Source organism: Leptosomus discolor, chromosome 22 (assembly GCF_034619465.1).
Source record: "Leptosomus discolor isolate bLepDis1 chromosome 22, bLepDis1.hap2, whole genome shotgun sequence".
NCBI classification, from domain to species: Eukaryota; Metazoa; Chordata; class Aves; order Leptosomiformes; family Leptosomidae; genus Leptosomus; species Leptosomus discolor.
Window position 1 is genome coordinate 6,153,181 of NC_141412.1, and position 13,345 is coordinate 6,166,525.

Consider the following 13,345-nt stretch of genomic DNA (forward strand, 5'->3'; position numbering starts at 1 on the left):
TACAGGCAGGTCTGCACAGATTTAATTAAAGTCTGATTTCAAATTGATTTAAAACTGTTGAGAAAATAATGTTTGGATACACCTAAAAATCAATTAACAAGGTTTCTAGTGATTCAGCTTAAACAAATTAACAACTCATTTCAGAGAAACCAAAAAGAAATGCCACTCTTCAGAATCAGCAACAAGGGCACAAAGCAGGCTTTTGCCCCCGTTTAGCCAAGCGCGTTTAAAAACTTCTTTCGTTAAATTGTTGAAATTTACGTGCGAGAAAGGATTTGAAGAACAAAAAACCATCTCTTGATATGAAAGCTTTTTGGTTACCCCCAGTTCCCCAAAAGATGTTGAAAACGAAGGCCACATCTCAGCCAGCCACGCTGCTCTGAGCTCAAAGTTACCAATACATTTTTAGAGGGAACAAAAAGTCACTCACAGGCAAGTCACAATATCCTTTATCATTTTCCACATGCAAAGTTTCAAAAGTTCCAGGAAAGCCAGGTAAAGTGAGAGACCATATTCACTTAAGGCACCAGAAAACAAGTCAAGGGCACACAGGACTAACTGGAAAGGGCATCCAGAACTAAAAAGAATAAGACTGCTGCAATAAAAGTTAGATTGCATCAGCAAAATATATGCAGTGTAAAGCATGACAGTGACAGACAAATCATTTACATACTCTTATTTTTAAACTTCCTCATTTCATACTGGAGCCAAAGCTTATTTAAAATCTGTAAGCTGGTGGCCAACTACTTACTGACTGCACTGATATTCGATTCAGGCCATCATGTGCTTTATCAGAGGAAAAAAAGCCCTAAATCTATTTATAGCAATCATTTCTGGCACTTGGAGATGCACTTACTAGGTAGCAACTCTAAGACCGGATTTCATCGGTAGGAAAACGCGTCAGGAAACACGAGCGACGTCGTACCTTGAGTTCCTGCTTGGGCTCCACGTTTTTAATGGTTGTGTAGTAAATATGGTGGCCGTACTGATACGCTACCAGGTTTTGCTCCAAATGGTTTTGAGCTGGACGCACAAACATCATCCAGTTACAAAGAGCCTCGCTAGAAAGTTCAAACCACAGGTCCTCTTGCAAATCTCTCTCTTTTCTGTCACCCTTATCCAGAGAAACCTGTAGTAAAAGTCAATTACATGTCATTTTAACTACCTGGCAGTGGGTTCAACAGAATTTGAGTTTCTAAAAAGAACTACCACGCCCATGCAGCTTTGACATTAGGAAAGCAATGAAGGCGTTGCTAACGTTCTCTCTTTGGTAACAGGGATCCAGGAACAGGCAGCACATACGAAAATACTTAAAAACAGGTAGAGGTTTAACTAGGGAGACACGATGGACCCTTCCATGGCTTTCAAGGGCAAGAAGCATTCCTTCAAAGGGTGAGGCACAAGACTTGACAACACGTGGCTACACACGAGGCACAGGAAGCTGCAGCTCCAGCAGGTCACACGGCATCACTTGTCAGAGGTTTCTAACTTCTTCCTTCTTTCATTTCCTGACTCGTGATGCTGCCTTAACCCAAAAGCTGCGCTGCTTTAGCTGAGCTTCTGTTGGGTTAGTGAAACTGTGCTTGCGGTCACAGCTTCCTTGTCAGGCACTGACCACCAGAGACCAGCGCTCCTAAGACTGGGGACCTCATCTCCAGCAAATAAAGGACCCATTCCTATCACAAAACCAGTAAATAAATGGTTAAAAGTCAGTCAAATCCATTATACCTCATGCTGACAACTTGGCTCAAGGAAGGGGAGAAAAATCTCTCCTCTCCCCTACATCTTGCGGGGGAGAGGAGGGAAAGGGGAAGAAAAATATTTTTAACTGAAGTTACAGCATGACGCAAAATAGCGGCTGCAAACATCCTCAGAGGGGGCTGCTATTTTTGTGCCCAGATGCTGCTTCAGCCCGTGTGAGTGTGATTCACAGCATCACACGTTATGAGTCCTATACATCGTAACACCGTAACGCCGGAATATTCACCACGATTATTGTGTCTCCCTGAGTAACCGAGTAGATTTCAAGCCAAAGCCATCTGGGTGTTTCTGAGGTACAGTCAGAGATGGAAGTAACTAAAGACTATTTCCAGTGAACTAACCGGTCGAGGCACAGCGACGAACTCATGAAAACGGAGGCTTAGGCGCCCACTGATCCCGCTTCTTCCCTCGCACGCAGGCCCTTACCTTCAAATGGATATAGCAGTCTTTGAGCTCAGTCTGTCTAACCAGGGGTCCTTCCACGGGTCCAAACTGCGTGCGTTTCGGGATGCGCCTTTTGGAGAACACGCCTCCCAAAAACCTGTCTATGTAGAGCACCAAGGGGAGGCTGGCTCTCGCCCTGGTGAGCACGGGCCGGTTTGGGATGGGATGCAAGGGGCCGTGTTTTGGACACACGGAGGGATGCGCGTTATTACATTCTTCGCACCCTACAAGACAAAGTCAGAGAGGACAGGGCTGTCAGGCAGACACTCACGCACCGGCTCAGAAGAGACAGCCTTATCTCTCTCAGAACATCTCTGGCTCAGCTGCGGGAGCCTTTATTCCAATAGTCTGTCTACATTTTAAAACATTAGAGAGGGCAGCCACCTGCAACATGAAGAACAAAGCAGCTCAGAGACTCCACCCGAGACAGAACCTTGTCTTTTGGGTAAGGCAGCTCAATATGAGTCTACATTTCCGGGTACAAAGGGGTTTACTTATTAATGCTAAAATCTGAATGGTTTTCGGCTCCATTTACTAGAAGGCTGACGGGAGGGGAAAGAAAAAAGGGCAGCTAATACACTACATACTACTTCATATGCTTACACAGATCATTGGGATCAAAGGGTCGAGGCGGATCTGGATCCCATTCATCCATGTCAGTGTCTTCCCCATCTTCATCCTCATCTTCATCCTCGTCATCTTCCTCTTTTGTTTCCATCCTTCCCATTTGATTCTGCAGAGGTGCTAAAGGGTCAGAACCATCCACTGCCTCCATAGGAGGTAACACCTGGTTATGCACCGGTAATGATGCCTGAGGAGAGAATTCACCAACGAACAGTCAGTCAAAGTCGATTGACGAGGAAAAACGCTCTTACAAAGACGAGCAATGAAGGCTCTTGCTAGTCTACCCTTTCTGCTTCCTTGGGTAACACAGGAGGACAAGGGAAAGTGAAGTGACATGATAAATGGTTGCCGAGGGATGTTTTGCTTTGCTGCTGCCGACAGCCTTGCTCAGGACAGCTCTGTGTCACTACCTAGCTCCACCCTGTCCAAGACTGACTTCTCGGGAGAAGAAAATGATATCAGAGAAGTTCTGGAGCCTCGCAGAAGGTTTGAAACAAAGTCCAGGCTCTGTGGAAGTTATCTATGAGCTTAAGGCTGTATTTTAACTTCTTCTGTACAAGGGAGAGAATCCTGCACTTTGGCATACCATCTTTTCTCTCCTATCGCCCAATCAAACACACACAATCCCCAGAGCACACACGGAGATCAAGAACAGATGAGACAACACAGGGACTAGAGATAAACTATGGGACATGGAGGACAGTTGAGGGCATTGTCATCTTTCATGAATTTTAAAATTTATCCCTTTCATTCCCTACCAAAAAAAAAAAAAAAAAAGGCAAAAAGTAATTGCAGTGCACCACACAGAATATTCCGTCACCCACACGGGTTTCTCAGGTAGAGAACAAGAAATCCTACACGCAGCAAAGCTGACTTAAACGACTGGCAAAGAGACCCCGTGGATGTCGGTCCTATGTGACAGTCAGCATTACACCTCCTGTTAACTTTGCTTTCCAAAGCCGACAAGAGTATTTTAAGGTGGCTGCTCAAGACAGAACAATCTGTAGAACAGGTTTCTCTGTATATTAAACACACGATCTCTCCTAAAAAAGCCCCTCCACGTGCCATGGTGAGACTATGGAAGACAGTACATATCTGCGCTACAGCTTCTCGCATCTCCTCCCGTATCACTCCGACACGTTTCACCACCTGAGACAATGGAGCAATGAAATCACCGTACTCGTACACGTAAAAGAAAAGGGCGCCTGGCAACTTACTCTATCTGCTTGTGGACCCTGCTCCAGAGCCATTTGCTGGGGGGATTCGGCAACGTTGCCGAGCACGGACAGGTTGGTGGGATTCATGCTCTGAGCAGCAGCGGGCAAGAGCACAGTTACCTAAAATTATAGGCACTCATTTTAGCACTGCGTCATTTCCATCAGTCACTTACAAATGGGCAGTGCCCTGCATGCAAAGCTCCCTGGAGTCCTACTCTAGGTCAAAAACTGCAGCATTGTAATGATTATTTTTTTTTTTTTTTTAAGTAGGGACAAAACCTGCAGATCCAGGGACAAAGGGAAAGGCTTCAAAACTCAGTCTAGTTTTTTGAATTTCCTATCTCCCGCTTTTGTCTTTAAATTGAGGTCCTACGGAGCCTGGGTTCAAACTGCACTACAGACAGACGTGAGGAGCTCTTTAGCTCCTGGTAAAACCAGTGAGTTGCGGTCTATTTTTATTCTATCACCAAGTTTACTTTTTTCTTTTTAGGGGAAAAGGTAAAGAAGGAAAAAGAAGCACCTCCTCTTTTTACCTATCTTGCTTTTTCTCAAGCAAACCAAGATCCATTATAAAAACAAGGTGGTGTATTGCCTTCATTGGAAGATCAAGTTGGGAGGATTCCAACAATCATTTTTTCTCTGCATTATTTGGTCACACTATACAGTTCTGGTTGTTTTCATGCTCATTTTCTGTGTAGTAACAGGAAAATTAATGCCTATCACCATACTGCTCCCATCCATTCAGCGATAAACCAAAGCAGAATCAGGATCCTAGGAATCACCTTTCCTGTCTTTTGTTTCCTGTTTATCTCTACAGACATTTGCACCGTTATCCCGCATGACTTTTCATCCTTCTCTACAGTTGACATCATTTGGCTTCCCGTTGGTGCCTCTGACTGTTAAGCAGCTTTTCGGCTAAAATTAAAGCCCCCGCCCCTCTACAGAGTGCTTAACAAATACCAGATAAACCTGAGAACAGCAAACTGCGCCGACAGCGAAGGAGCAGACAAGAAAATCCATACCATAAGCAGACAGTCTTAAAACTTCAAATCTAGTTGTTTTGCTTAAAGAGGTATTAAGAGCAATTTATGAAACTGCTTAAAAACTACAGCAAAAAGTCTTCATGGAACCGTGGGACAGCGAGCAAGAAACCGCCAAGACGACAGCTGAACCGAGCTGTCTGGTATTGACGTTTCTGATGCCAAGCGGCAACCGAAAAGGCATCATTATTCCATGGCACACCTCCAGGTCTGCCAGCAATGAGAGGTTCGCACAAGCTTGCGTCTATTTGTACCTCACATTAGCATTTCCTACTACTAATCACACTTCAAACATATCCTTACTTTCACTTCCATGTCAGACACTGCAAGGAATATAGGCATTATTTTTCAAAACCTTTCAATTTCCTCTAAAAATACAGCTTCTTTGGAAAGACGAGAGGAGCTTTGATTATTATTTTAACATCTGTTGTCGGTTTAGCCATGTCCCACGTGAAATGCTGATGTAAAAACCACGGGCAGAGGCAGGACCTGCCACGATGAGGGACCAACCATTCACAAGCAAATGAACATCTCTGCTGGGAGTGCCCTCAGTGTCGGGAGGGAGGACGGGCTGAGGACACAGACACGTGTTCATGCCCTTGGTACTACTCAAGGTGGGATAGTAACAGCACGCCACCTCTGCTGTCAGTGTCATTTGCGCTGCACATAAATAATCTCTGCTTCCAATTAGAATATATACCTATTTGTTCAACGAGCTTTAAGACAATTAAATAGGATTTTTTGGCTTCTTAATACGCAAGGAAACTGATATAGCAAAAAAAATTCCAGAATGACACTCCAAATACCTGCAGAGAACTGAAAGAAAACAGGTAACACCTTTCCTGTGCCAGTCATCGTTTCCTGCCTGTGCCTCAACAGTTTAGAAGGTCTTTTAGCAAGCAGTAAATTTACTTTCAGTGCACATTCAACCCTTCTCTCTGTCCCAAGACTGTCAATAAATATGCCTTTTAACGATGGCATTAGTAATGATTCCCATCTAAAACAGCATTAAAGACTCGCCAAGCAGTCATGATTTTAAGTCTCTACGACGAGCAGAGAATTTGGACTAGAGATCTAGATCCGACAGCACCTGTACCAGCTTACCACCACGCAGTCCCCAAAGATACTAGTAAAAGTAATGTCTTCCCATCCGTGATGGATGAAAAAAGAAAAATCATCAAAACTTTATACACAAGGGCTCCAATTTTACCCTGTTCCTAGCCCACCTCGCACTGCAAGCCCATCGGACCTAGGATGCCCTGGTAAGGTAGGGAAGCCAGTAACTTCTTCAGGTTTTACAGTTAATATCCTGTGAAGTTCCCAGTAAACCTAGAATTTGATCCAAAGTTTCTATCCCTTGAGAGCCTTTTATGGCCTTCAAGGCATTTGGATCAGAATCTGTACGAGGACAACTGCAAACCCAGTCCCTCCCGAACGACACGTGAAAAATCAAGTCAGCCCCATCAGCTGGCTGACCTGTTTAAAGGGTCACTGTTGAAAGATTTTTTTTCATTATATCTGGGGCAGTAAATTAGTATTTTTGTTCAACAGGAGTTAAAAAGAATAAATTCAAACTCTCTTCACGTTTATTGTCATTCATGCACAAGCCAGCCAAGATAAGAGTGGCTTGTTATCGTAAGCTCTTTGCCCTTGATCCCCGGGATGACAGGAGGTGACTGCAGACTGCTGTCTGACAAGTTCAGAGGGAGCTTATTACACTCTGGCACCACAACAACGTCTCTTTACCTTCGGTAACCGTTTCCTTACAGTTTCAGGCCCAAGGACAGTAACGTTTCTTTCTCACCTGCTGGGTGGTGGCATCCTGTTGGACGTAAGCCACTTGGGACGGATCTGTAAACAGAGTCTAGACAAAGTGAAAAAGGCTTATCAAACCGGCCTTGGGGTCGTTTACTCCCAACTCACATCAAAATTACCCTGCCATCAAGAAGCGATCCCAATCCGATCCTTCACTAACTTCCCACCTGCCTATTACCACACCAGACTAATTCAACTTGCCCATGTGAACCTACGCGCACAGAGATTAAGCTAAAATTAGGTAGGGCTCCATAAAAAGGTAATATCATATTCATGTGGCGCTTTTCACACATCTGCCTGAAGTGCTTCACAGGATCTCTTTCCTTTTAATACAGAAATCACTTTGTCAATCGCTGATTTAGTAAATCCTACAGAACGAAATTCAATAGCTGTACGACAGCTAAGTAATACTTGAGGGCAGGGCAGGAGATGACTGTTAAATTTATCTTTCTGCAAGTTCACAGCAGAGTTCCTCCAAAGAAAGCACACAGGTATCAGGCATGTCCTACATGTACATTCGATATGGAGAGGATGTTGGTTTTCACGGAAGACACGCCAACTCCACTATTCTTACAGTAGCCTGCAAGAACAGCCCTGACGGGAGGGCTTCCCCCTAGGAAAAGCAAGACTCAGACGAAAACTACATAATGACTGAAGTCAGCCTTGCTTACTTTGCCAAAACTTGAAATATCTGAGCTTGTGGCAGTCTGGCTCCAACAAAATAAAGCATGGCATGAGACAAATTCCAGCAGCGCTTCGATAATTTCACCTCAGTTGCACGGTAGCGTCTTAATACTACGCCCTCTTTTGACAAAGTGATTCGGAGTTTGAGAGTTACTCAGTCAGTAACTTCCTGGGAGATGTCCTCTCAAAATATCTTGTCCTCTCAGAGCATCCCCCCACGTAGGGATTGTTTTTATGTAACAGCTAAGAACTGCACAAGAGAGACACCACGGCACGAGGCTACGCCAGCGCTGCCGCGGGTGTCAAGTGCGCGCACTTTGTAGCGCTGCTAATCTGTCCTGTCAGCAAAGACGTTATAAAACATCCTCGCCAAAGCATGCCTGCTCCTTTTTTTTTTAATCTGCCCACACAGAGGTACAGATGCGTACTCTATTAACCCCACATAAACACATGCTGTCTGAGAAAAGCTACTTGATACAATTATGAAGAACAAGCAGCTAGGTCTCTAAACCCACCAACTTCTCTGAAGAGAGACTACAGAATTAGATGGACTACACCAAGATCCTCTGGAGAGCACACATGACTGTTAGTGTAACTACCAGTTATAGTAACTGTACTACACAGAACATGGAAGTGCCTTCCAGAAGACACTCTTTGCTCTTTACTGAATACAGAGGCAGAATTTCTGGAGAGATTACGGGTGTTTTGGAAAACACCTTCAATTTAATTATAACCCCGTCCACCTTCAGTGAAATAACCAGCATTTCATAATTTATAGCCTCGACATCCTTCGATCACATTTGTACATCGGACAAACGAACAGCGTGAAGCCCCTGCTGAGCAACGGGCAGCTAAAAGCATTAAGAGCGACTGCCTGCTACTTTCCACTCGTACCACTTGGCTGCTAACCGGCTCCCATCTCAAACAAGATTGTTTTGTTTTCTAGATGCCAAAACGGGGCGGGCCCAGAACCACACATGCCTGCGTAGCTTCCACGGGATGGATGTAAACGAGCGTGTGCTCCGAGGTGTCCACGGAGGTGTAGGAGGTGCCATCCGCCGTGTAGACCACCTGCTGCGAGGGACGGTCCTGCTCATCGCTGTACACAATCTGTGCCACTGTCCCCCCCTCAGGGACAAAGTGCACCTGGAAGAAAAAAGAAAAACCAGAGCCTGTACTAAAACTTCGGCAGTCTACGGGGAAACAACAAGAAACACATCGGTTGCAGAGGTGCCTTGGAAAGCGGAGAGTACCTTGTGCCCCAACTACCTATGAATTGTTTTGAAAACAATAACAAATTCACTGTGTAATACACATTTAAAATCTTAAGTCCAGATTTCTATGTTGCTAGCATAATTCAAGGAGAACCACCATCGGTTTCTGCTTTTACTCTGCATTTTAACTCAAGACCTAACTGGTATAAAGGGCACCTTCTAACACTTAGTTCTCTGACCATCCTTTGAAAAGCCCTATGAGAACAAGCTCAGGTATGAACTAGTGTGTCTACCTATGGGATTTATCAGCATATTGTTTCTCTTTACTCTCATATTCCTTTCAGGATTTACGGTAATTACTTCATTCAGCTAGGTCTGTAGCAGAGGTAATGTTTTCTGTTTGGTGAACAGCTAACAGAATCTATTACCTTAGATACCGCTTCCATAGTACTGCACCTATCACAGGAAGCAATAGTCTATGTTAGATTGCTTCTCTGTAGTATGTACGCGCAGTATCAGTAGGAAATTGAGCTATTTAAACAGAGAAACGTCTAACTGAAAACATTAAGCAACGATTCCAAGGACTACTGGAACAAGTTCTGTCTAGGGCAGCAGTTTAAATCCCAACAAGCTGATTTTACAGAACATTATGATCATAAATGATGATCAGCGGCCTACCTTAAGCTAGAATGCTTAATTCCAGCGGCAATAGGAACACGTTTATCTTTTGACACCCTTTACGTGCTGAAAACCATTTTCAACGCATGGGAAAAACAGGACAGTTAGTAGGAAAACTAGCTTTAGTATCCGTAGTCATATTCCCCGAACGTGTTCTCACATAAAGCGATGCCAAAGTTACATATTTTATTTGAGTTTATGCTCCAGAAGACACCTGGTACTCCCCCACAGATCCCAAGTGCTGATTCTGCACAATAAATCCTCCCGCAAACACTAGAGTCAGGGCGCATGCCGTGTTTCGCTTCTGGAGAGCCCTCTGCAACGACTAATTAAGCCTCATAACTGCCATGTGCAAACAACAGTACGGTTGGTTATCCCATTGTACGGATAACAGAACACAGGCCATTGAAAACTGCCTTTCTTTGCAAATTTCCAAGCTGGAAATTACCAGGAGAGTCAGAATTTCTCAGCTTGTGGGTCCAATGACATGCAGCACCCTCGTCGTAGCATATTCAAAAGAATACATCAATTTACAGTCTTCTAGAAATTCTCAGCTGCATTGTCCCAGAGACAGAGGGACTAGCTGCATACACTAGAATCTGACCGCATTAGTCACTGACAATTAACATTTCTCCCTTCCCCACTACCCAGACGTCTGACTGGAAGAAATTATTCCTATTACTTTCCCTAAGGTCCACCCACAGTTCCAACCAATTCGACTGATGCCATCAAAATGGGCCGCCACAGACCACAGATTTGGTTCATATTCATTAATCTGAACCCCCTTTCGCTTTCCCACGTGGCCACACATCCCTTTGGACCCCGAAACTTCTACAGCCACTGGCTGGTTTCGTTGAGCTCCTTTCAGCGGTCTGCGTATTCACCGCTGCGGTTTGCCCAGCTCCCTTGCTGCAGCTTTGATCCCAAACCACCACAGACACGTTTGGGTTCCTCCTCAAATGAAAGCTGAGTTTCCAGACTCTAAGAAAGGGTCAAACTGGAACGCCCGCTTGCTAAGCCACCGCACCGAGCCCGACTCAGTCCGAGCCGAAACCGAGCGCTCCGGAAGGCACTAGTCACCTGAGCAGTATTCTGCTCCTGCTCAGCAGAGTCAGCCCACACCTGAGGACTTTCCTCTTTCGAGTCCATCTCCTCCCTGCCGTGGTGCTCCATGAGGAGAGAGATCTACTGGAGGAACGTCTAGCTGAACGGATTCATCTGTTCACTGTGTTTCTACTTCCAGAAGACAAGGGGATCTTCAGTAACATGGCTATAAAAAAAGAAAGAGGATGGAGATATTAAAACAACCGTGACACACGGAACAGAGGTATGAGGTATTATCATCAGCTACTGCACCGCAGGAACACACTGCCAGAATAAAGCAGGCAGGGCTTCATGAACAACTTCTCATTTGCCGTGCCCAAGTTCTGCTGTATAAGACTTTCCACGTCCTATTAAGGAGGAAACAAGTCAACCATGGCTACAACTGCACTGAAGGATTACACAGAACTCCTCCTGAACAGAAGGATTACACGAAATGCCTCCTGCACCTCTCTCCTCGGCCACAGGCAGTCCACAAAACACTCTTCATGTTGTCCTTCTGCCACTTACAGGCCCAGAAATCAATAAACCACGCGGAAAATTGACGTTAAGCTTCCAAGAAGAAAACACTACGTTCCGGGATGAATCAACAGTCACTCAGTTAGTCGAAAAAAGGTTTTGTTCAAGAAGCAACTGGGTTCACACGTGCAGGCAGCTTCCACCTGGTACAAAGCTGCAGTCCCAGTTGGTATTCAGGCAGCGTTACAACAGACAACTCTTCCAAGAAGAACAATGAAACTTAAACTCTAATTCACACGAGCCCGAAGATCCTGACAAATTGCTTCCAAGTCAGGTTTTATTCACCTCTCGCAATTTTACTGGGGCCTCTCAATCTGCCATTGGGAATCTCGGCAGCGTAATTTACAGCTCTGGTGATTGGTTTAGTCAGTGGTTCAGCACCTTCCCAATCCTTCGTCTCTAACGTCACCTTAAATCACAGGCCCAGGAATTAGCATGAGGCAGAGCCCATTTCATTTCCCAGCTAGTCCAATTAACTTAATTTTATACCGAGTGCCTCGCTGGGCTGATCCAATGCCAGTACCCCGTCTGTGCACCAGGAAGAAAGCAGAAGGCTCCTTGCTGATGCTTTCGTTCATTTGCATTTTAAATGCAAATTATTGTAGTCATAATTTATTCTCACAAATGCTAGCACTTGGCTTGTCATTGACAAACTAAAAAAAGATAAGGGGGGGGGGGGGGGGGGGAAGCAGCAGGCACTTTCTGCCTTCTGCTAATTTTGCCAGCGACGATGAAGCTTTGCAGACCCGAGCACTGACTGTACCGCTGGTCCTGGCCCTAAATTAACAGCAGAGAAAAGTCTCAGGCTAACATCACTGAACTGCGTGGTGGGGGGAAAAAAAAAAGGAATTAAAAACCCATATGACTTGCACATATACAAAGCAAAACTGTGGGAAAGCTATTTCTGGGCATCGCTAGACGGTAAATCGTGGCGTTATTGGTGACTAGAGCCTAACATTTGCCGTCTCACGCCAAGCGACACAGTCCCCCACACCGGCAGAGACGGAGGAGCGGTGCGACGGCTGTTCTCAGAGCCCTATGTCCCTCGGCTCTCGGGTAAAGGAGCAGAAATCCCATCTCCATTAGCACGACTTGATACACAACATCCAGAAAAAGCACCGAGGAGAAAAGGAAAAAAAGAAATACACGTCCTGCGCGCAAGGCTTTAGCTAGAGGATCTCACTAGTACGAACAAAGGAACCGCAGCAAACAGGATGGGTGAACACCAGCCTTACACTCCAAGCGTTGAAACCCAGGGTCATTCACAAAAAAATATTATTTATTTACATATCACAGCACACACAAGCTCTGACATATAGCTATCACCCATCCCTACAGAGCACCTTTCATCCAGCTCTCTCCAAGCTACTTGCCATGTTATTAAGGATTAATTCAGGGATTTTTCTCATCCTACCACTTTCACTGAACTCCATTGCTCATTTGATCGGGTATGCGATCAGTCAGGGGTCTAGAACCGCCCGTGTGAAACGTGACAGCATTTATGTCAGTAACATCATCTGAACAACAAACTGTGCATAAAACTAAATGCCTATCCTGGCCATTTTCTTTGGTTTATAGCCAACAGCTTTTTTTCTTGACTGTCCTTATTATCCAAGGGCCAATTCAGGTAGCTGCACTAACAACAGCCAGTAGTTTAATCAATTACCTGATACCCGATTGCTCAGAAAAATAAAAAAATGCTACAGGTTTCAAGTTTGGATCGTTTGGTGGTTGGTTTTGCTTGTATTTTTTTTTTTTTAATATAATCATCCTGTCAGTAATAATGCAATTGAATTAACCGCTGATTGAATTAAGGGAAAGGCACAGTTCTGGCTAATTCCACACGGTGCAACAAGTAGCAGAAATTTTGGCTGCCCTTCCCCACAAGCAGATATTGAAGGTCTGAAGATGCTGACTCACTCCTGCAGACTCCTTTTGGCACAAGTAACTTACAACTTGAGCAGAAAGGAGACCGAAGGGTTCAGACAAGTCTTTAATAGACAAAACCGGGCATTAAGATTTGTATCTGCCAAAAAAAAAGAAATAGTACCCAAAAGTTGGAAAAGCAAGCAGAAGACAGTCATTTAAAGTTTTGCCACGGTTCTAAAGGTTAACGGTTATCTCAAATCTCAGGGAAAAAAAGCAAGGTTGAGTCAAATTCCGTGGCTCGGTGGTGCAATTTCTATCAATAGTACTGTTACTGCTGTTCTTCACAGCCGTGAAAGAAATACACCGCTCAGCCCAGCCA

The 13,345-nt window shown here is 44.7% G+C and overlaps 1 protein-coding gene across 1 annotated transcript in view; it reads right to left on the reverse strand.

Annotated features, from left to right (window-relative positions):
* The window catches only part of PRDM10 (PR/SET domain 10), a 34,495-nt gene extending 23,812 nt beyond the window's left edge, over positions 1-10,683 (reverse strand). Inside the window, exons 1-7 of the mRNA XM_009952247.2 lie at positions 10,558-10,683; positions 8,567-8,731; positions 6,891-6,950; positions 4,047-4,166; positions 2,809-3,016; positions 2,188-2,429; positions 926-1,129 (exon numbers count right to left, since the gene is read on the reverse strand). Of these exons, the coding sequence (XP_009950549.2) occupies positions 926-1,129; positions 2,188-2,429; positions 2,809-3,016; positions 4,047-4,166; positions 6,891-6,950; positions 8,567-8,731; positions 10,558-10,650 (1,092 nt within the window). The 5' untranslated portion in view covers positions 10,651-10,683. The remainder of the gene's footprint in view (positions 1-925; positions 1,130-2,187; positions 2,430-2,808; positions 3,017-4,046; positions 4,167-6,890; positions 6,951-8,566; positions 8,732-10,557) is intronic.
* Positions 10,684-13,345: the final 2,662 nt, after the last annotated feature.